Source organism: Macrotis lagotis, chromosome 4 (assembly GCF_037893015.1).
Source record: "Macrotis lagotis isolate mMagLag1 chromosome 4, bilby.v1.9.chrom.fasta, whole genome shotgun sequence".
NCBI classification, from domain to species: domain Eukaryota; kingdom Metazoa; phylum Chordata; class Mammalia; order Peramelemorphia; family Peramelidae; genus Macrotis; species Macrotis lagotis.
The window spans coordinates 188,537,155-188,558,300 of record NC_133661.1 but is presented as its reverse complement, the minus strand read 5'-3'; the positions used below and the strand labels follow the sequence as shown (position 1 = coordinate 188,558,300).

Below are 21,146 nucleotides of genomic sequence, written 5' to 3'. Positions count from 1 at the left end.
ATTTGCCTCAATTTTTCCAAGTCTAATCCATCTTTTATTCATATACAAAGGTGTTTTTTTTTAATAAAGCACAGGTTCAACCATGCCACCACTCTACTCAATAAACTCCTAGGGCTTTCTAACATCTCCAGAATCAAATAAAAATCTTCTGTTTGAAGTTCAAAATTCTTCATAACCTAGCACCTCCTACCTTTCCAGTATTCTTATACCTCATTCCCCAACATTCTAATGCCTTCCTTCTTCTGTTTTTTAGTTTATTTTAAGGTAAACGGGGTTAAGTGGCTTGCCCAAGGCCACACAGCTAGGTAATTATTAAGTTACTGAGACCGGATTTGAACCCAGGTACTCCTGACTCCAGGGCCGGTGTTTTATCCACTATGCCACCTAGCCACCCCTGTCTTCCTTCTTTTAATTATTTCCTAATTATCCAGAATAAAGAATGTTTTCACATTTTTTAATTGTTGTCTCTCCCACTAGATTGTGTACTTCTTGAGGATTGGGATTGTACTTTGCTTCTTTTTGTATCCCCAGCATTTAATACAGCTCCTGGCACATAATAAATATTTATTGCATGACTATTGAGTGATGTGACGGATGTGGATAGGCTATAATAGTTGATAAATAAAGGATTATGCAGGAAAAAACATATATATGATACCACCAAAAGCCTGGGAAAAAAAGATGTGGGTGCCTAGCAAAATCAAGGGAGAAGCAAAATACAAAAGTCACTTGCTCTACTAGTATCTTGTCATAACAAAAGAATTTGAGAAAATAACATTTCAATGTTACATCATCTTCTTTGCAAGTACAGAAAAAAATATCAGCCTATTTCTATCAGTCTAATAATTAACACCTACTGGGTTCAGTATTTCAAATAGAAGAGTTATAGTAATTATTATTAATTATTTAAAAGATTTGAATGTACAAGATAAATATGTTATCCTAAAGATCATAACAAGAAAAAATAGGTAGCATTTAAAAGGAAATAGGAGGACATGTTGAATTTTTCCATTTTCATCTTCACTTTTGGCAAATAACTTGAAGTGAACTAATAAAAGGACATAGATGGGAAGTACAGAATGGGCAGGCAATGAAAGGATTATAATCTGCCTCATTGGAAGGAAGATCCACATTAAGAGACCATAAATCTATTGGAGTATTAGCACCACATGGTTTCTTCACCTTTTCCCATTCTAGTTGAACTCTTCTTAATATGACCCAGTTTTTTAATTGCTGTTGACTTGCTCAATTGTGTCCAATTCATTGTGACCTCGTGGAACATGAGATTATAAAACAAAAATATTGGAGTGGTTTACAATTTCCTTCTTCAGTGTATTAAGGCAGGCTTGCCCAGAATCACAAATCTGGTAAGTGTCTGAGGTCTTCCTGACTGCAGATCTAGTACTCTTTCTGCTGAGCCAGTTTAGATGTTTCCAAGTTTATAAATATTCTTCTTGAAATTTTCTTTCTTGAACCTGAAATTGAAAACAATTATCCAGAAGTGGTCTGAATAGTACAAAGCCCATCAAGAAGTTCCATTATCTGGGTGCTATGCATTAATTTAAAAAATCATAACTATTCTTTCCATAATTATATGTTTCAGACATATTTATGATTTCATAAAATAATGTTGCAGTCAATGCTTTATGATTGACCTAATTGATCATTTATAACTATTCTGATTTTATTTTGTATAAGATCATCAAGTTTGATGTTGAAAGGGTACTTAAAGATTATTAATCCAGTTCCCTCCTTTTATACATGAAGAATATGAGGAAAGTGAATTGATTTGTTCAAGTTCATATTGTACTAAACAAAGATGCTATTTCAGCCTATATCCTTTGAATATAGAGCTAGCATTCTTTCAATTGCATCACATCACAAACCTATGCAGTCTGGTTATTTTAATCATCTTAACATAATTATTTTATATTTTTGTAAATTAATTCACTGAAAATTTTGACAATTGGAAGAAAAGGGTATTGCAGTGGTTGGAGTGTTGGACCTTGAATCAGGGAGACACATTTTTTTTTAATTCAAATTCAGTCTCAGATACTTCTTAGCTTGTGGTTGTTTGTCCTTCATTCTCAAAGAAAACCATGTCATCAAGGAGGATTTGAGTTGGGGGAGGGTTGGATGTTTGAATCAACAATCACACTTTCTTCTCCAGAGCCATCTGAGTCCAATGACCGGATATGAATCAAGATGATTGTAGATAATCCTGGATATGAGTGATCAAGATTAAGTGATTTACCTAAGGTCAAACACCTAGTAAGTGGCCAGTGTCTGAGGTTGCACTTGAACTCCCATCTTCCTGACTCCAAAGCAAGTGCTCTATCCACTGCATCTGGACAAGTCACTTTCCAAGTGTGTTTAAGTTCCTCATCTAACAGATGAACTAGAGAAGGAAATGGTAAAAAACTCCCATATCTATGCCAAGAAAAACCCCAAATGGGGTCAAAAAGAGTGTCAAGGGCAACTGACAAAACAACTTAAAAACAACAGAGCACATTATTGTGAACTGATGCTTTTTAAATAAACAAAGGCAAGTGGAAAGATAAGAAATTATCCAGGTATATTCATCAATGAAATAAGATCACATGAATGATTGAGGGTGGGGATAAAAAAAAACAAATCTTTTAATTGATTTATTCATGCTATTCCTTTGAACAAAGACTTACTTATTTCTTTATTAGTTCCCAAACCATTTATGACATTCAGATTATTTCCATTTCATCTTTCCAGTCTTACTTCTTATTATTCCCTTCTATGTACCTTAGACTCTAGCAAAACTGGATATGGATACTCAATTCTTCTTCTTCTTCTATCCCTTTCCACCAAATACATATACATTATTTCACATTTCTATGCCTTGTCTCACATCACTTTTTCTTGCTCATTAAATGACTTTCTTCTTCACTTCTAGAATTGCTCTTGAACCATTAAAGCTGAAACTAAAAATCAAGTATTCTGTGAAGACTTGGATCCCTTGGCAAAAACTTTTTCATCTGTTATTAATAAACCTCTCCTTATGATCTTACATGATACTTTATCTTGTTCCCTTATCTAAAACACCTGTATAATAATTTCTTTTATAGATTATGGTTATGTCATTGTACTCTCTTTACTGATCTGTAAGCTCCATGAGGTTGTAGATATTTTATTTTCCAGATTTTGCATTTCCTCCAGCTATATTTTTATTTTTTATTGCTTTTTTAATTATCAAACTTTTTTTGCCTCCTATCTTTATCCCAGCTACATGGGTAAAAAGAAATATAGAATCCTTGCATCATATAGTCTTAAAATGTTTGGTAAGTGAATGAATGAACAAATGTCCAAATCATATTTGATTCCATTAAAGAACAGATTGTGGCAGCATGGTTCTGTCTATAGGTCACATGGCCATATCTAGAACATACTAAAGATTTTTATGCATTTTATTATTATTCAATTTAATTTGTGTTTGTATGTGCCATTAATTCATAAAATGGGAACAATTAAATTAAACCAGTTTTAAATCATACAGAAGATTGAAAGAAGATATGGTGCCTAAATTATTTTCTTTGAAATATATCAGCATCAACTTTCATTCTTTTGCTTAGGATAGTTTTTCATCTGAGGAAGCAGGACTCTTGTAAATAATATGATATCAAGAATTTTTATAATAGTAAACTATATAATTTAATGAAAATAATTTTACTTCTTTAGTTTAGATTATCTCTAAGTTCTCTTCCAGATCTAAATAACATTAATTCCTTTTTTTAGGTTTTTGCAAGGCAAATGGGTTAAGTGGCTTGCCCAAGGCCACACAGCTAGGTAATTATTAAGTGTTTGAGGCTGGATTTAAACCCAGGTACTCCTGACTCCAGGGCCGGTGCTTTATCCACTATGCCACCTATCATCTTCCTTAAAATTAAAGGACTAGACTATATTCTATCTCAAATGTTCTATGAGCTAAAAAAATTAATTATGTGTCCTTTACCCTTTCATATGTTGAGACAAAAATATTCAAACATGCTCTCCTACATTCAAAACAGATTATTGTAAAAGCCAAGACTTGTTTTAGCCATTGACAAAATAGACAACTATTTCAGTGATGTAATATCTAGAATATTCTACTTTTTTCTTATGAGCTTCTCATTTCAGAAGCTAAAATTTAAATATAAAACTCCTTATGGTGGGGTCAAATGAAATTAAAACTCTTTACTTAAGCCAAATTTTGGCAGAAAAAGAAAAAGGCTGGAAAAATAGGCAAAGAAAGGTAACCAGGAGACTAAAGGACCATAGGATGAAAGGGTGATATTTAGAATCATTTGAAGTAGCTAGAGAAGAGAAGACTTAAGGGGATATGATAATTTTGTTATAGTATCATAAGATTTTTGAAGGAAAAAAGAGGATACAATGGGATCAGAGACTGGAAAACCATTTGCTGGGAATATTGTAGAGAAGGATTTCTCTGCAAATATAGTTTGAATTAGGTGGTCTTTATGGTCACTTCTATAATAATCAAAAGTAGAAGAAATTAATCTCCTAAGAATGAGTTATATATTATAAAAAGGGGAGCTTGTGAATACTGAGAACTCTCAGTAACACCAGACTTTTCTCTTCTGCCAGTTAGAATCTAAGGTTTATTTGGGTTGTTCAAGGAGAATTAGCACTTTTGGTGTAAGAGTTCCTCATTCACTGTCCACTTGATTCATTTAACTCTCACTTGTGACTCCAAGAAGCAGTAGCATGCATAGCAATTAAACCCTGGTAAATAATGTTGATGGGCTAAACCAGTTTGAGGCTAACTGACAGGTCTCAAACCCATCAGTGAGCTAGGGAGGGTATCTATCTAAAACCTGTGAATACTTCCCCTTGAAGGAAAATGATGAATGAGAACAATTTGTTTCAATGACCATGAAGGCAACTGAAACAGTTGCAGGGGAGCACTTAGAGCATGGTCAAGCATCAAAAATGCCTGCATCCCAACACATCACAATTCATCTTGACTTTTGTCTTGTCATTGAACTTTGGTGATTCTGAAAGAGAAAGTGAGGTTGATCTTTCTTTTGCAGCTTTACCTCATTTAAATCACTTCATATGCAAATGAAAACATCACCTATGATGGCCTTGGTCCACTTTGAAAATGGACAATCAACAAAAGAACAAGGCTTATTTGTTGGGAAGTCAAGGTGGTCTTTCTGGCAAAAATATAGTATGTTAGCTAAATAAAAATCATAAAACAGACCTGTTGAAATAACACATATTTGTACAATTTCTTCCACATATTTCTGTATAATAAAAAGGATAGGAATGCACAAAACACCTCTTTTTACAAAGCTTTCCACCACCTCACACATACATATACATAACATATTTCATTTCATCATAATAAGTTTTGAGAGATAACATAAACATTTTTCTCCTTGTACAGTTGAAGAAAATGAGACTCAAAGGAAATTCAATGACTTGTCTAAGTTTCCAGAGGTTACCAGAGGTTGATTCCAAACCCAGAACTTGCTGAATCCAAATTCATTGTTCTTTTTGCTACCACAAAATGAGGCAATGTGAGATACATATACTAAATGAATGCATTACCAGGTAAACAGATCATTATCTTTGTACACTCCTTGGTATAAGACAAAAAAAATTTCTCATAACAATTATATTTATGAATTATTTGAAGGTTAGCAGAGAGTATAATATATATTCTCTTATTTCATGAACAGAAAAATGTAAGGATGTTGCTATTATGCTCATTTTGTAAACAAAAACTGAACCTCAGAAAGGTTAATGAGGCCAGTAAGAGTTGGAGCTAAGCTTTAAACACTGTTCTATTTACTCCAAACCTTCCTCTCTGGCATTTTTTTTTTCACTTATCTTAGATGCTTCCCTGCTTTTTTTTTAGTATACTTTGTCCCTGAAGTTCAATTGGGCATGAAATACATATAGGAATTAATTACTTTTGACTATATTAGATATTATGAAGAGGCAGAAAACTAGATTTAGCATCAAAATAGAAAATTTGAATCATATATCTAACATTCACTTCCGATATCACTCAAAGTCTTTCTCAATTTGGCATCTCATCTAATTCTCCATTCTTATTTCTTTTAACTTCCCTCCATTCATTCTCTATTCTTGTCAGAATGGCCTTCTAGCTTTTCCCAGTGAACAGAGATGGCTTCATTTTTTTTAACATTTTCTCCCTAGAACAGATTTTTTTAACCTTTTCTGTGTCATAGATCCCTTCAGCTATGAAATCAATCCTGAGTGGATCCCTTCCGCGAATGCTATTTTTAGATGCATAGAATAAAATATTTAGGATTACAAATGGAATCAATTATCTTGAAGAATAATTAGTAAAAATATTTTTACATTAATGAACCCCATGTGAAGAAGCTTTTCTTAGTGTTTAGCATAGTGCCTATTTTTTGTTTTGCTGTTGAAGTGACTTCCCTTTTGTTGGTCTTAGTTTCCCTAATTGTAAAATTAAAGCATAAAAAATGGATGTATATGGTTCAATTCCAATATTCTATGAGCTATGATGCCACTAGACCACCACACCCCATATGTAACTATCTCTTAAGGGTGAAACTAGTAACAATGATAACAAAAAAGTATAAAAGCAAATAATAGTTGATATAAATAGTTATGCACAGGATTTTAAGTTTAGAGGATGTATGTTTTGTTTTGCTTTTATTTTGCTTTTTTGCAAGGCAATGAGGTTAAGTAACTTGCCCAAGGTCACACAGCTAGGTAATTATTAAGTGTCTGAAGCTGAATTTGACTCCACGGTTGGAGCATTATCCCCTATGCTATCTAGCTGCCCCAAGGAGTATGTCTTAATAAAGAGAGGGTTTCATCACAAGGGATATCTCTGAAATCTTCTTGGACTTCAGTTTTTGAATCACAAGTTTCCTCATGGCAGCTTTCATGTCTTTGTTCCTTAATGTATAAATAATGGGATTCAATATTGGGGTAAAAATGGTGTAAAATATGGCAAGGACCTTATCCACTGGGTAGGTGGTGAAAGGCCACACATAGATGAAAATACAGGGCCCAAAGAACAAGATCACAACCATGATATGAGCACTCAATGTGGAAAATGCCTTAGTCATTGCAGCAGAAGACTTAAACCAGACAGTGACCAGAATGATTATATATGAAACAAACAAAAGGAAGAAGGTGCTTAAGGAAAGAATTCCACTATTGATCACAATTAATATTTCTATGGCATAGGAGTCAAGGCAAGCAAGCTTGGTCACTCTGGGAAGGTCACAGAAAAAGCTATCTACCACATTGGGACCACAGAAAGGCAAATTCACAGTAAATGACAACTGACTCATGGTGTGCACAAAACCAACAGCCCAGGAGGCTAATACTAAGGCAGTACAGACCTGTTGGTTCATGATGGTCACATAGTGCAGAGGTTTACAGATGGCCACATATCTGTCATAGGCCATGGAGACCAGCAGCACCATCTCACCACCAGTGAAGAGGTGAATAAAGAAAATTTGGGCTATACAGCCACTGAAGGAAATGGTCTTATGTTCTTTCAGAAAATCAGCAATCATCTTTGGGGTGGCAAAAGAAGACTGACAGATGTCTATAAAGGACAGATTTCCCAGCAGGAAGTACATAGGAGAGTGCAGGCGAGAATCAGAGGTCACTACAATTATGATGAGAAGATTGCCCAGGATGAACATCATGTATAGTAAGGAGAAGAAGACAAAAAAGAAAAGTTGAAGTTCTTCAGAACTGGAGAGGCCCAGGAGCACAAATTCAGAGACCACAGAGGAATTAGCCCCATCCATGGACAAAGGCACCCACCAGAGTTGCTTAGATATAACCTTAAGAGAGGAGAAAAAGGAGGAAATCAAAATGAATGAAAATAACTGAAAATAATGTATCCTCACTTTCTCCTCCTATTCTCCATCTTCTTAGAGCTTTCAGATTAATATTAATTGTGCATTTATATATATTAATTTTCACTGTTTAATACAATCTATTCATTCCAAAAACATATATTAAATGCTTGTTATATACAAGGCAAGAGGCAGAATCCAAAGAAGACCTGTGTTTTGGAGCCAGGGAAGACCTATATTCAAGTCACTACTGAATTTTGCTATTTGTTTGAACATGAGTAAATCTATATTTTTTCAATATACATTTAATATTATGCCACTTAATATTTTTTCAAACACTCCTTCAATAATAAATCTTTCAGATAATATAAATTAATACAATCAATTTTCACAATGGAAATTTTCATAAAGAAATCAGATTCAATTCAAACATGCACAAACGTATAAACATATATAAATATATATATATATATATATATATATATATTTGTATAATGTGTATACATATATAGACTAGGTAAAAACAACAGCAAATCCCTAATCTTTAGGATGTTTGTGTTCTATTTGAGGGAAATTCACATTCTCTACACAAAAATATTCAATAAGTCTATTTTTTTTAAAGTTCAAGGTCTTCTATAATATGTACCACTCTGTTTCTAGCCATTCTCTATTATTCCTCCACATATACTCTATGCTTCAATAAAATTATAGTAGCCAATGTCTCACTTCCTTCCAGTGATCACCATATTTACACTTCAAATGTCTGTTGGAACTTTCTTTATTCTTTTCTAATGTACTTCTAGGGATAAAACACTTTTAATGATGCTATATCAGTTAATCAAAGCAGACATTCACACCAATTATTCATATAATGCTATCTTCCAAGGTTTCCAATGTGGGGGCCATGGAATCAGGAAGCCATATGAGGGTATAGTATAACATATTTTCAATTAAAATGAGTAAAAGGGGCAAATATATATATATATATATATATATATATATATATATATATATATATATATATATATACACATAGCTAACAAGATATCTTAGACTTCATTTGAACCACATGTTTCAGGTTAGATGAAGAATCATGAAAAACACTTGATTTTGTATTAATTACAAGGGATTTTGGTTCTATTATTTTTGGAGTAATGGTTCGTCTCAAGTATTACTTCTTTCTTCATTATAAGGGAGTCAAATTAGACCCTTCTTTGCCTAATTTTGTCAGAAACAAACTATTTCAGGAAATGGAATGTTTAGGAGACAAAAATTCTTTGGGGGAAAATTTTCTTCATGAAAGCACAAATGAAAGAGTTAGCTCAAAGTCAGGACATATTCCCAAATGCTCACTTTAAGGTTTACTAACCTAGGTGATTTTGAGCAAACTGCTTAAACTTTTGGGGTCTCAGTGGCCTTATTTACAAAATATGGGAGATTAGCTCTAAGAGTTTTTTAGTCTATTTTGTCATGGATCGCTTTAGGAGTTTGGTGAAACCTTTGAAACTCACCCTACAATAATGAATTTTTATTCATTTATTTGTTCATTCAGACTCTTTGTGACCCCAAGAAAAATATTTTTAATTACATGAAAAATGCATTGCATTATGAATGGAGTCAATTATAGTGAAGCATTTTTTATACAAGAAAGATTTTATTTTTTTGAATTTTAAAATTTTTCCCCTAATCTTATAGTGAAGTAATTCTTAAAAAAAATTAAGTATTATTATTAAAAGGCAAGTCCCTGAATCCGAAGTTAGGAACTCTGCTTTCCACCTACAGATTTTTAAAACAATTTAATATTAATCATAAAATGTAGTTATTTCCCCAATTGAATTCCATTCTTTGCTTCACCAAAATACCGTTTGTGAGATCAGTTATCTCTTTATTTATTCCATATAGTATAGTCAGTCATGTTTAGAGGTTCCAAATATAAAAACATGGATTTCTCTATTTGCAAGAATTCAGAGGTGTTCCAGTTCTGAAGAAATTACACATGTCACCCAAAAATGCTTTTTTCTTTCCAACTTTCTTTCTCTTGCTGTCTTTCATTCTTTTATCTATCTATATCACTCACATCAGTGATAAAAATTGAATATAATCCACTACATAATTGCACAATATTAATTAAAATCAAATGAGTTAATACATTATGTGCTATTATTAATAGATATTAGAATAGTGAAAGTGTCAGGAATGAGCCCAATTCAACCCAACAGTTCATTCTTGAAAATATTTATTTCTCCCTTCTGTCCCACTCAATAAACCAAAATACTCTATGAATAAACTTCAATAAAAAAAAAATTCTCCATTGGCTGCATCATAAAGGAAATCAAATTCTTTAATTCCCACATTATATACCACCATTTTATCTGAATATAACAAAAGCAAGTTGATTAATATCCCACAAAGAACAAATATCTGGGATCATAGAATTATTGAATACAGAACTTGAACAATGCCTTGGCAACTAATCTGCTTCAACTTCATCATATTACTGATTAGAAATGGAGATGCAGAGAGATTAAGCTGCTTAACCAAACTCATATTTCATCAATAGCAAAGCCAAAAATTTGAACCCCAGATCACTGGACTCCAAATCCAGAGAACATTTAGAAATAAGCAGAGAAAAATTCTCTGTCAATTTAAGCAAACCCTTCCTCTTTAGTGAACAGGAAGGTGTAGTGGACAAAGCATGAGGCTTGGAAGACTCATCTTCAAGAGTTAAACTCAGTCCACAAACACTTCCTAGATGTGTTAGTTGCCCTGATCAGTCACTTAATCCTTTTTACCTAAGTTTCCTTATCTTTAAAAAATTACCTGGAGAAGGAAATAGCAAGTTATTCCAGTATCTTTGCCAAGAAAATCCTAAATGGGGTTAGACATTACTGAAACAGCAAGAATAACAATGACCCCCTTCCATAAAAGAAAGCACTGAAAAAGGATTTCCCTTAGTAAACTTTAGAAAGTGTTTGTGTGTTATAAATTCAGAGCTGGAATAGGAGAATTATCCTTCTCACTAATATTAGGATTATTAATATTGATCTTTCACCTTTAGAATGTTAAACTTTTTCTAAGGAATTAAACAAGAATTAGTTAAGTGCATAGGCATTGTGCTAGACCCTTTAAAGATACTATTCATTTGATTTTCAAAAAAAAACTTCCGGAAGTAGTTTCTATTTTGTTATCTCCATTCTTCAGTTAAATAAACTGAAGAAGAGAGAGATCATATGATTTGTCCAGGAACAAACAGATAAGTAAGTGTCTGAAAGAAGATTTGAATTCAGATCTTGCTCCCCACAAGGATAGAAGTGTCCTTTTTTCCCCCCTCTAATTGCATTCCCATAACTCATTACAGTCCTGGGTGCATACTGTCTAATAAATTGTTTGTACTTCATCTTTAAAATATAATTAATGCTTATCTTATATGTATGCATGTATGTATATGTACATATATCATGTAAATTTCCAACTAAGATATAATAGGAGAATTTTTTTCCTATAAGACCTTCAAATCTCTTTGCTTTCCTTGATTTCCTTATAACTTGCTCAGTTATTCTGGAGATACAAACATGAATGGTTAGTTTTCCTTTATACTTTCCTTTCTTCTTTACTTCCTTCCTTCATTTTTTCATTATTTCCTTAATGAAAAAAATAAATTAGGAAACCACAATTTTGCTTTACCAACCAGACAAAAGGTAATAATGACAACTTTTTCAAGTTGTTTTCCATTATACAAAGAAAGATTTTCAGACTACAGTGAGAAAATTAACTGGAGTAGAGACCAGTATTGGAGAAACAATATTTTAGTAAAAAAAAATATAGACCTATTGAAGATTTTTGTGTAGAGAATGTGAATTTCCCTCAAATAGAACATAGAACTCCTAGAGATTAGGGATTTGCTTTTGTTTTCACCTAGTGTATGTGTGTATACACATTATACAAATAGCAGATATCCACACCATGATCAATTGATCTAATTGATTTCACTGCCCATATGATTTCTTTTGGCCAAAGCAATCTGACCCTGATCACCACTGATTATGTTGTTAGCCCAAATAAGCAGAACCAGCCAATTTTTTTAGTGCTAGACACTGTGGTGTATATACCTGGCTGTGGAGTCAGGGTTGACCTAAGTTCAAATCTGCCCTTAGATAATCACTATTTGTGTAACTAGAGGCAAGTCATTTAACTTTTGTTTAGTCCATTTCCTCAGCTGTAATATTGAGAATAACCCTGGCCTCTACTTCCAAAAATTGTTGTTAGGATAAAACAAGATAACATTGATAAAGTGCTTTGCAAACCTAAGAGCATGAGATACATTCTATTAGATATTACCTGCATGTATAAATACATGGCCTTTAGTGAGCCTTGGGTTATGATTTTTTCCTTCTCTTATGCTGAGGCATTTGTCCACCTCAGACTTCTCATGCTACTTTGGCACAATGATAAACAGTAAAAAGTCTACAATTGAATGTTTTGTCTAAGTGACAAATTTTTAAAATTTTTAAAATATTTTTAATTTTTTGAAAAACATAATTGAACTGAATTTTTGACTGATTTTAATGAATCTTGTTAATAGATCCTATATCTCTCAACAAACCTATAGACACATAAACAGACGCACAATACAGATATATGCTTTCCCCAAAAATGAAATTGAAATTGTTATAATTTAGAGGAGAATAAAAGCATTTTCTAATTCTAAAGAGCAAGTAAAAAGTCTGAAGTAGAATTCTGTACTATTTAAAGATCAGTCCTCTTGCATTTTTCTAGGTGAGGAAACTGAGGTCTAAAATTAGGAAGTGATTGTCCAAGATCACATTTCCAAAACACAAAACACAGTAAGTTTCATATTTCCAAAAAAAAAATTTACTGTTGTATAGAAAATTTGGTGATAGATATAAAGAATTCAGAGAAAAAAAATGGAAGCATTTTTAATAGATTCAGTTAAGTAACTACTAACCTGGATAGAACTGGTCCTAATCATTATACACAGTTGCTATCATTTTGGAATTGAAATTAACACTGAAAAGGGGAAGCAATGGACTCACATTAATTGTAGTATCTAATCTCAGTTCAGGCATGAGATCATGAAATTAATCTCTCTCTTCTTAGTAGAGGGATGGAGAGGACTATTTGGTGCAAGATGCTATACACACTTTAATAGGGACACCTTGATTAACTGTTTTTCTCCTTTACAAGGAAAAATTTAGCAGAAGGCAAGATACTTCATGAAATGGAAGTAGTATATAAAAATACATCAGTGAAACTTCAAAAAATCCAGTTTAGAATACAGGTTAAATTAATTTTCAATGGTGAAAATAGTTACAAAGGGACATTATGAAATCATTTGAGCAGTATGAGTCACACATTGTCCTACATCAACACTTATGTCTAAAGTGTATCAAAGTAATAAAATAATTCACAGGAAACTTTTCAAACTATTTAGTCTATCAAATTAATCAGTTCAGCAGAAAAGAAAAGTTGTGATTAGTTTCATTTTATACAAATATTGCACACACACACAAACACACACATATATTATACATATATATGAAACAAATTGATTATTTTTCCCTTTTCCACCTGACCCTTACATATTATGCAGATATAGCTAGATGTCAAAAGAACAAATTGGTTAATAATAAGAAAAAAACTCATATATAAGACATGATTTCTCTAAAAATACTTTAGAATATTTTATAGACACATAACTTTTCAAAATAAAAAAATAACTATAATGACATTTTCTGCCTGTTATGATTTTTAATTTAAACATTACTTTAGTAACCTTCAGCTTGTGCAATGGATTCTGTTTGGAAAATGTATGGAAAAACATGAGCAAGATTTTAATCGAATTAGAAAGTGTTTGTGATCTGTATGTGTGTGGTGGTGAGGAAGAAAGGTGAGGAGGAGAGTTAATTAGCAATGGTAAAGTAAGCAACCAAGTCAATAAGATGATAAATTCATTTGGTACCCAATACTCTCTTTATGGTAGATATCAGAAGATACCTCAAATGAACATTCTCTTTATTCTATTTATAACTACAACAATTCATCAATGATCTCACTGAAGAATTATAGCCTTCTAGTACACTTTCTTTAAAAATCATGTTAAATTGCTAAAAAGCATAATTTGACTTAAAAAAAAAAACTCAGTCCCCTTCTTTTATCTCTCAGTACCTACTTGTTCCCCAACAAATCCTGATATCCTCTCAGAAATCATTTGGTAATAAATAAAAAAGGGTTTGAATACAATTTTTTTTGCAATCTTGTTTTCCCACTTACCAGTTATGAAGCATGTCAGAGAAGTTCAATCGTGATCCTGAGAAACTAAGTTCTTCATCTATTCTAATATGGGTTTACTTGCAACAAAATATAGACCATTATAACTCTTCTTTTTGTTGTAAAATTGGAAGATTGTCAACATTTTACAGAGTGACCAATGAAGCTTTTGAGACCTGTAAACAGATAACAAAAGTTCGTTGTGCAATGGGGTTTATTAAAACATTTAACTAAGTTTTCCCAAAGGTGTTAAGGGGGCAACTTCTTAGAGTTGATGATTAACAGGGATTATAAGGACAATAAGAGAGAATCATCCCCCCCCTTGTCATAATATGATGTGTGCTATGGGCCTGCTGTATAATTTCAGTTGCTGCTGTAGGAAAAAGATGCAATAAAGGAAATTCTTATGATAGACTTAGTAAACCTTCTCAGGGAGAAGAAGATCAATGGAGTGTTCAATTTTCTTGATCCATTTACTAAATGGTGAAGTCCAATTTCAGTCTATGCCCCTGAGATGAATTTAAAGCACTTAAAAGGGAATCTATGGAATCTCAGAACAATTCAATAGTCCATTGTCAAAACAGGGTCCCAAATCAAAACAGTGAATGAAAACCTTTACATTTTAACCAGTCTACCTTAAACAACCATATTCCAGAGGTTTTCCCCCCAACTTTCATCCATTTGATTTAAATACAGACCTTTTACTTCCATACAAATATTTAGTCCATGCAAATTTGTATTCCTATGTATTTGAATTGTGTTTTCCTTGCAAATTAGATAAACACAAATAAATCAATAAATTAATGAGTATATTAACCATATACTATGTTTCAAGTACTATTTTGAGTACTGGAAATGTAAAAATAAAAGTGAAATAGTCCCTTGCTCTCAAGGAGTATATTTTCTAAGAGAGATGGTATAAATATATATACACATATATCTATATCTATATACATATAGATATATACTGAAAACAGTGTTCATGAGAAAGTAAATGTATCTAGTAAAAAAAACTACTCATTCAGATTCTAAATACTCTGAATTTTGAAAATCAATAATTATTAGAAAGAGTTACCATTGACAATTATTCTCTCTGTGACAAAAGTTTCCATCAAAATGAATAATTCCAAAATTACATCAGGTGATATTTTTGCTATTTTATCTGAACCTATAATTTCAATAGGGCAGATTTAGAAACATCTACCATTTAAACAAATAATCTGTAAATTATGAACTTAAAAGAATTTTAGAAGTTCAGTTGAAAGGTTTAATAAGTTGCCTACGGTCACACATATAGTATCTTAGAGGCAAATCTTGGACCTAGGATTTCCCAACTGCTTCTATTTCTTCATAATTCATGCCTTGGCTCCCTCCTCTCACTGGAAGCTTGCCCAGAAATGTTTCTTTCCCCTTAAATGCCATATTAGGCCCTTCCAGAAGTTTTGTTCTGAGAAATAAAGTAGGACACCCATTCTTTTTTATTTCCCTATCCTGGCTCAACTCCAGTCTCTCTGGTCATTGTCACCATGCCCCTTTTTCTAACTTTTTCATAACAATAAATTTTCAGCTACCTTTTTAAAAATATTTAATATTTATTTATTTTTTTTATTTTTTATTCTCATTTTGTACAAATAATGTTTTTTATACATTAATGAAATAATCTTGTTTAAGAATAAACAAAATACCCCCTCCCCCAAAAAAATATAGACTTACTTGTGTGATAGAGTAAAGAGGAGAGAAAAAAATTAAAATTAACAAAATAATAGTAATAATTGTAGGTATGGCCAGATGGCGCAATGGACGGAGCACCAGCCCTGGATCCAGGAACACCCGAGCCCATATCTGGCCCAACACACCCAACAATCACCAAGTCGTGTGACATACAAGCCACCACAACCCCATTGCCCTGCAAAAACAAACAAAAAAAAAGTAAAAAAAAAAAGACCCAAAATAAAATAAAATAGTAATAATAGTAGGGGTAGCTGGGTGGCGGACAGAGCATTGGCCCTTGAGCCAGGAGCACATGGGTCCAAATCTGGCCTCAGACACCCAAGGATCACCCTGCTAGACAGCCTCAGGCAGGCCACCCAGCCCCATTTGCCCTGCAACGTCCAAAATAATAATAATAATAAAAAATGTGCTTCAGTCTGTGTTCCAATGCCAAAAACTCTGTGGCAGGTGGATCACATTCTTTATGATAAGTCCATCACAAAAGTTCCTTCCATAGTTTTCCACCATTGCCATTGCTGATCGATCCCAACTCCCTCCTTTCATATTTCTCCACTACCATGTACTATATTTTCTCTCTCCTTTCACTCTGACTCTGCTATAGGGTAGCTGAGTGGTGCAGCAGACAGATCCCTGTTCCTGGGGCCAAGTGGCCCCAAGCCCCCCTACCAGCCATTAGGCCCAGCATCCACCTGGCCCTATGGTCCCAGACAGGTCATACAATCCCAACCCCTTGCAAGAAGTAAAAAAAAGAAAATGTGTTATATCTGACCACTCTTCCCCCATGGTCTATCCTCTCCTCCATCACTCACATCCACCCCTTTCCCACTGTCCCCCCCCCTCCTTCTTACTCCAGATGCCTATACCCCCATTGAGTATATATGCTGTTTCCACTCCTAGCCACCTTTGATGAGAGCAAAGATACCCTCATTCCACCTTGTCTTCCCCCCTTCCATATCATTGCAATAGCTCATTGTAATAAAGAAAAATTTATTTTATTAAATATCTTGGCCTATTCCCCCTCTCCTTTTTCTTTTTCCCATTACATTTCCCTTCTTTCTATTGACTCCATTTTTACACCATATTTTATCTTCAAATTCAGCTTTCTCCTGTGCTTCAACTATAAAAGCTCCTTCTACCTGCTCCATTAACTGAGAAAGGTCATATGAGTATTATCAGTGTCATTTTTCTATTCAGGAATACATGCAGTTCATCATCATTAAGTCCCTCATATTTTCCCCTTCTCCTCCAATCTCAATTCTTCACCTGAGTCCTGTATTTGAAGATCAAACATTCTTTTCAGCTCTGGCCATTCCAACAGGAACATTTAAAGTTCCCCTGGTTCACTGAAAGTCCATCTTTTTTCCCTGGAAGAGGACATTCAGTCATGCTGGGTAGTTGATTCTTGGCTGCATTCTAAGCTCTTTTGCCTTCCAGTATATTATATTCCAAGCACTATGAGCTTTTAATTTAGTTGCTGCTAAATCCTGTGTGATCCTGACTGCAGCTCCATGATATTTGAATTGTGTCCTTCTGGCTGCTTGTGATATTTCCTCTTTGACTTGGGAGTTCTGGAACTTGGCTATAATATTCCTAGGGTTGTTTTTTTGGGATCTCTTTCTCGGGGGGACTGGTGGATTCTCTCCATTTCTATTTTGTCCTCTGCTTCTAGGATATCAGGGCACTTTTCCTGTAGTAATTCTTTGAAAATGATTTCAAGGCTCTTTTCCTGATCATGACTTTCAGGTATTCCAATAATTTTTAAATTATCTTTCCTAAATCTGTTTTCCATATGAATTGTTTTTTTTCAATGAGATGTTTCACATTTTCTTCTATATTTTCATTTTTTTTTTTTGGTTTTGAAGTAATGTGTCCTGATTTCTCATAAATTCATCAATCTCCCTGAGTTCTATTCTTTGTCTGAAGGATTTGTTTCCTCAGAGGGTTTTCTTATCTCTTTTTTCCATCTGGCCAATTTTGCTTTTTAAAGCTTTCTTTTCCTCAATAACTTTTTGAACTGTTTTATCCATTTGACCTAAGCTGGTTTTTTAACATGCTATTTTCTTCAGCATTTTTTTGGATTCCCTTGACTAGGCTGCTGACTTCTTTTTCATGTTTTTCCTGCATCTCTCTCATTTCTTTTCCCAGTTTTTCTTCTAACTCCCTCATTTTATTTTCAAAGTCTTTTTTGAGCTCTATCATAGCCTGATCCCAGTTTCTGTTTTTCTTGGAGTCTTTAGATGCAGGAGCTTGTTCTTCCTCATCTTTAGACTGTGTATATTGATCCTTCTTGGTATCATAGATAATGTCTTTGTCAATGGTGTTCCTCTTTTTTCTCTGCTTGCTCATTTTCCCAGCCTAAGCCTGTTTTGGGGTGCTTCCTGAGCTTTTGGGACCCTCCCAAAAGGGTCTCAGTGTTTGAGGCTCTGTCCTTTCTCCTGGTCTGTGAATGACCATATGTGCCCCTCTCTGCTATGGGGCTGATGTGGAGGGGGGCCCCTGCTGTTCTATGGGGGGACTTAGACTTCAATCAGGATCTGAATGTGTTCAGAGCCTCAAAGTCTTGTTCCAGGGGCAGAGGACAGAGCTGGGCAGTCTCTCTTCACTCCCTTCCCTCAGCTCAATGGCCTCATGCCCTGGGGGCTCCTGCTTACTGACTTGGCCTGCTTCTGTTTCCTGGATCTGGAATGCAGTGGCCATGCTGCTAGCTGTGTGCCCTGAGGGCTGGACTTCACATGCTCTCTCTGGCATGTTCCCCCAATTTGTGTGTGGTGTTCCCCGGGGCATAGCTCAGGAAACTCCCCTGCTGCTGTGAGGCATGGCTACCAGTGCCCAGGGCCTGCCTCCCGGGGGCGGAAGTTCTTTCCCTCTGGTGGGCCACCCCTCTGGTGGACTGCCCCTCCAACCCCGGGGAGCAGAGCCTTTCTGCTCTTTTCCAGGTTACCTTGAGTAGGAGAACTGCTTCATTGGGTCCCTCTGTGGGTTCTGTCTCTTGAAAATTTAGTCAAAGTCCTTAGTTTCAAAGATTTATGAGAGAGCACCTAAGACAAGATCCATTCTTGTCCCCATCTTGGCTCCACCCACCCTCAGCTACCTTTTATATATTGCTTCCTTCAATGTACTGTAAGCTCTATGAGAACAAGGGCTGCCTTTTCAAGGGATCATATATATCTATCTATTCTCCAGTGTCAGGCAGATAACAAAAAAAATTAATACTTGCTGATTTACAGATTCCAGAGCTGGTCTGCAATTCACTATGTCATAATGCAATGAACATCTTTAATATCAAACCAAAAATTTTAAAATATCTTTAATATAAATGGCAAAATAAAATTCATTTGTTTGCTTAACTTACAATAGAGAGATATAATACAGATTATATATGTAGATCTATATGTATAGAATGCATATATTTTACACATCTGTAACTTATCTCCTTTCTCTGTCTCTGTCTCTCTCTCTGTCTGTCTGTCTGTCTGTCTCTCTCTCTCTCTCTCTCAACATAGCTGTAGTACATTTTTTATCCACAAAACATATGCAGTTAGTGTGATTGATAAAGAAAAATTTTAGGATATATGAGAAGGCAATGAAAAAGACATGATTTTTCCCAACTGGCTTATTTTTTTAAAGTTTTTGCAAGGCAATGGGGTTAAGTGGTTCGCCCAAGGCCAAACAGCTAGGTAATTATTAAGTGTCTGAGGTCAGATTTGAACTCAGGTACTCTGGACTCCATGGCTGGTGCTCTATCCACTGCATCATCGAGCCGCGCCCATCTGGTTTGTCTTTAACACAGTAATAGATGATCACTATTACAGAACATAAGAAACAGATTGAAAATAAACAATGACTATGAATAAGGGGTTTAATGATGAGATGCCCTCATTGCCCAGGGTTGTCTGGCATTCATGAGTTGGCTTCTTAGTTTCCTCATGGCTAATTTCATCTCTTTGTTTCTCAAGGTATAGATGATGGGGTTTAAGAGAGGTGTGAAAACTGTATAAAATACAGAGAGTACTTTATCAGCTGGAAAATTGCTGAATGGCCAGGCATAGATAAAAATGCAAGGTCCAAAGAATAGTGTTACAACAGTAATATGAGCTGTCAAGGTGGCTCGTGCCTTAGCTTTGGCAGCTGATGAATGTCGCCTCAAAGTCACCAAGATGACAGTATAAGAAATCAGCAATAGTGTGAAGGAGGTCATGGCCATAAGTCCACTGTCAGAGAGCATCATTATCTCCAGAATATATGTATCCACACAGGCAAGTTTGATTACCAAAGGAAGATCACAGAAAAAGCTGTCTACTTTATTAGGGCCACAGAAGGGAAGGTTCACAGTGAAGGCCAACTGGCTCAAGGAGTGCAGGATTCCAATGATCCATGAAGCCACAACTAAGCCTGTACACTTCTGCAAACTCATAATGGTTGTGTAGTGCAGAGGTTTGCAAATGGCAACATATCTATCATATGCCATGGCTACAAGCAACACCATCTCACCCCCAGCAAAGACATGAAGAAAAAATATCTGGGTCATGCAGCCATCAAAGGATATGCTTTTGTGTTCCAAAAGGAAGTCTGCAATCATCTTGGGAGTGGCAAAAGTGGACAGGCACACATCAATGAAAGAGAGGTTGCTGAGCAGGAAGTACATGGGAGTGTGCAGGTTAGGTTCAGAGATCACTGTGAGCACAATAAGGAAATTACCCAGTAAAATAGCCATATAAAACATGGTAAAAAATGCAAAGTAGAAAATCTGGAGTTCTGTGGATCCAGAAAACCCCAGCAACATAAACTCAGCTACTACTGAATAATTTGCTTGTTCCATGGTTTGAAATGTTACAATTGGATTAGAAGTTTTCTGTGAGAAAGTGGAAAAAGAAATGAGAATAATGTCATATGATTAATTATGAAAATAAAATTGCAAGAAAAAATTCAAAGACAAATTTCCTTGGCTGATATATTGATACATCTTTAAACCTTGCTTAGGACTTGTGAATGCACACACACACACACACACACACACACACACACACACACACACACACTCATTCAACCACACACAGACACATTTCATTTTCTGTATTCCCTTGCCATTCAGAAGTATTCTAGCATATTACAGCTATAGAAGACATATACTGATCCTTTATTAATCCCCATCACTGATTTAGTATTTAAAATAATCGAGATAGAGGCTGTTTCAAAATTTTCCTTGTATATTTGAATATAGGCAAAATTATATAAATTGAAGCTGTGTGTCAAGAAAAGTAATAGGTAAAATAA

The 21,146-nt window shown here is 34.5% G+C and overlaps 2 protein-coding genes across 2 annotated transcripts; both read right to left on the bottom strand.

The window, feature by feature from the left end:
• Positions 1-6,830: 6,830 nt before the first annotated feature.
• Positions 6,831-7,817, bottom strand: LOC141520183 (olfactory receptor 4K5-like). The gene has a single exon (XM_074231992.1). It carries the CDS (start codon positions 7,800-7,802, stop codon positions 6,831-6,833), a length of 972 nt encoding a protein of 323 aa, XP_074088093.1. The 5' UTR covers positions 7,803-7,817.
• Positions 7,818-19,030: 11,213 nt separating this feature from the next.
• Positions 19,031-20,691, bottom strand: LOC141520182 (olfactory receptor 4K15-like). Its single transcript, XM_074231991.1, has 2 exons — positions 19,785-20,691; positions 19,031-19,044 (listed from the first exon to the last, which is right to left on the bottom strand). The coding sequence occupies exons 1-2, from the start codon at positions 20,689-20,691 to the stop codon at positions 19,031-19,033; spliced, it is 921 nt and encodes a 306-aa protein (XP_074088092.1).
• Between the last annotated feature and the right edge of the window lie 455 nt (positions 20,692-21,146).

What these genes read in the sequence shown, in the direction of transcription:
- LOC141520182 (XM_074231991.1), bottom strand. Translation starts at nt 20,691, where the DNA reads ATGGAACAAGCAAATTATTCAGTAGTAGCTGAGTTTATGTTGCTGGGG.
- LOC141520183 (XM_074231992.1), bottom strand. Translation starts at nt 7,802, where the DNA reads ATGGATGGGGCTAATTCCTCTGTGGTCTCTGAATTTGTGCTCCTGGGC.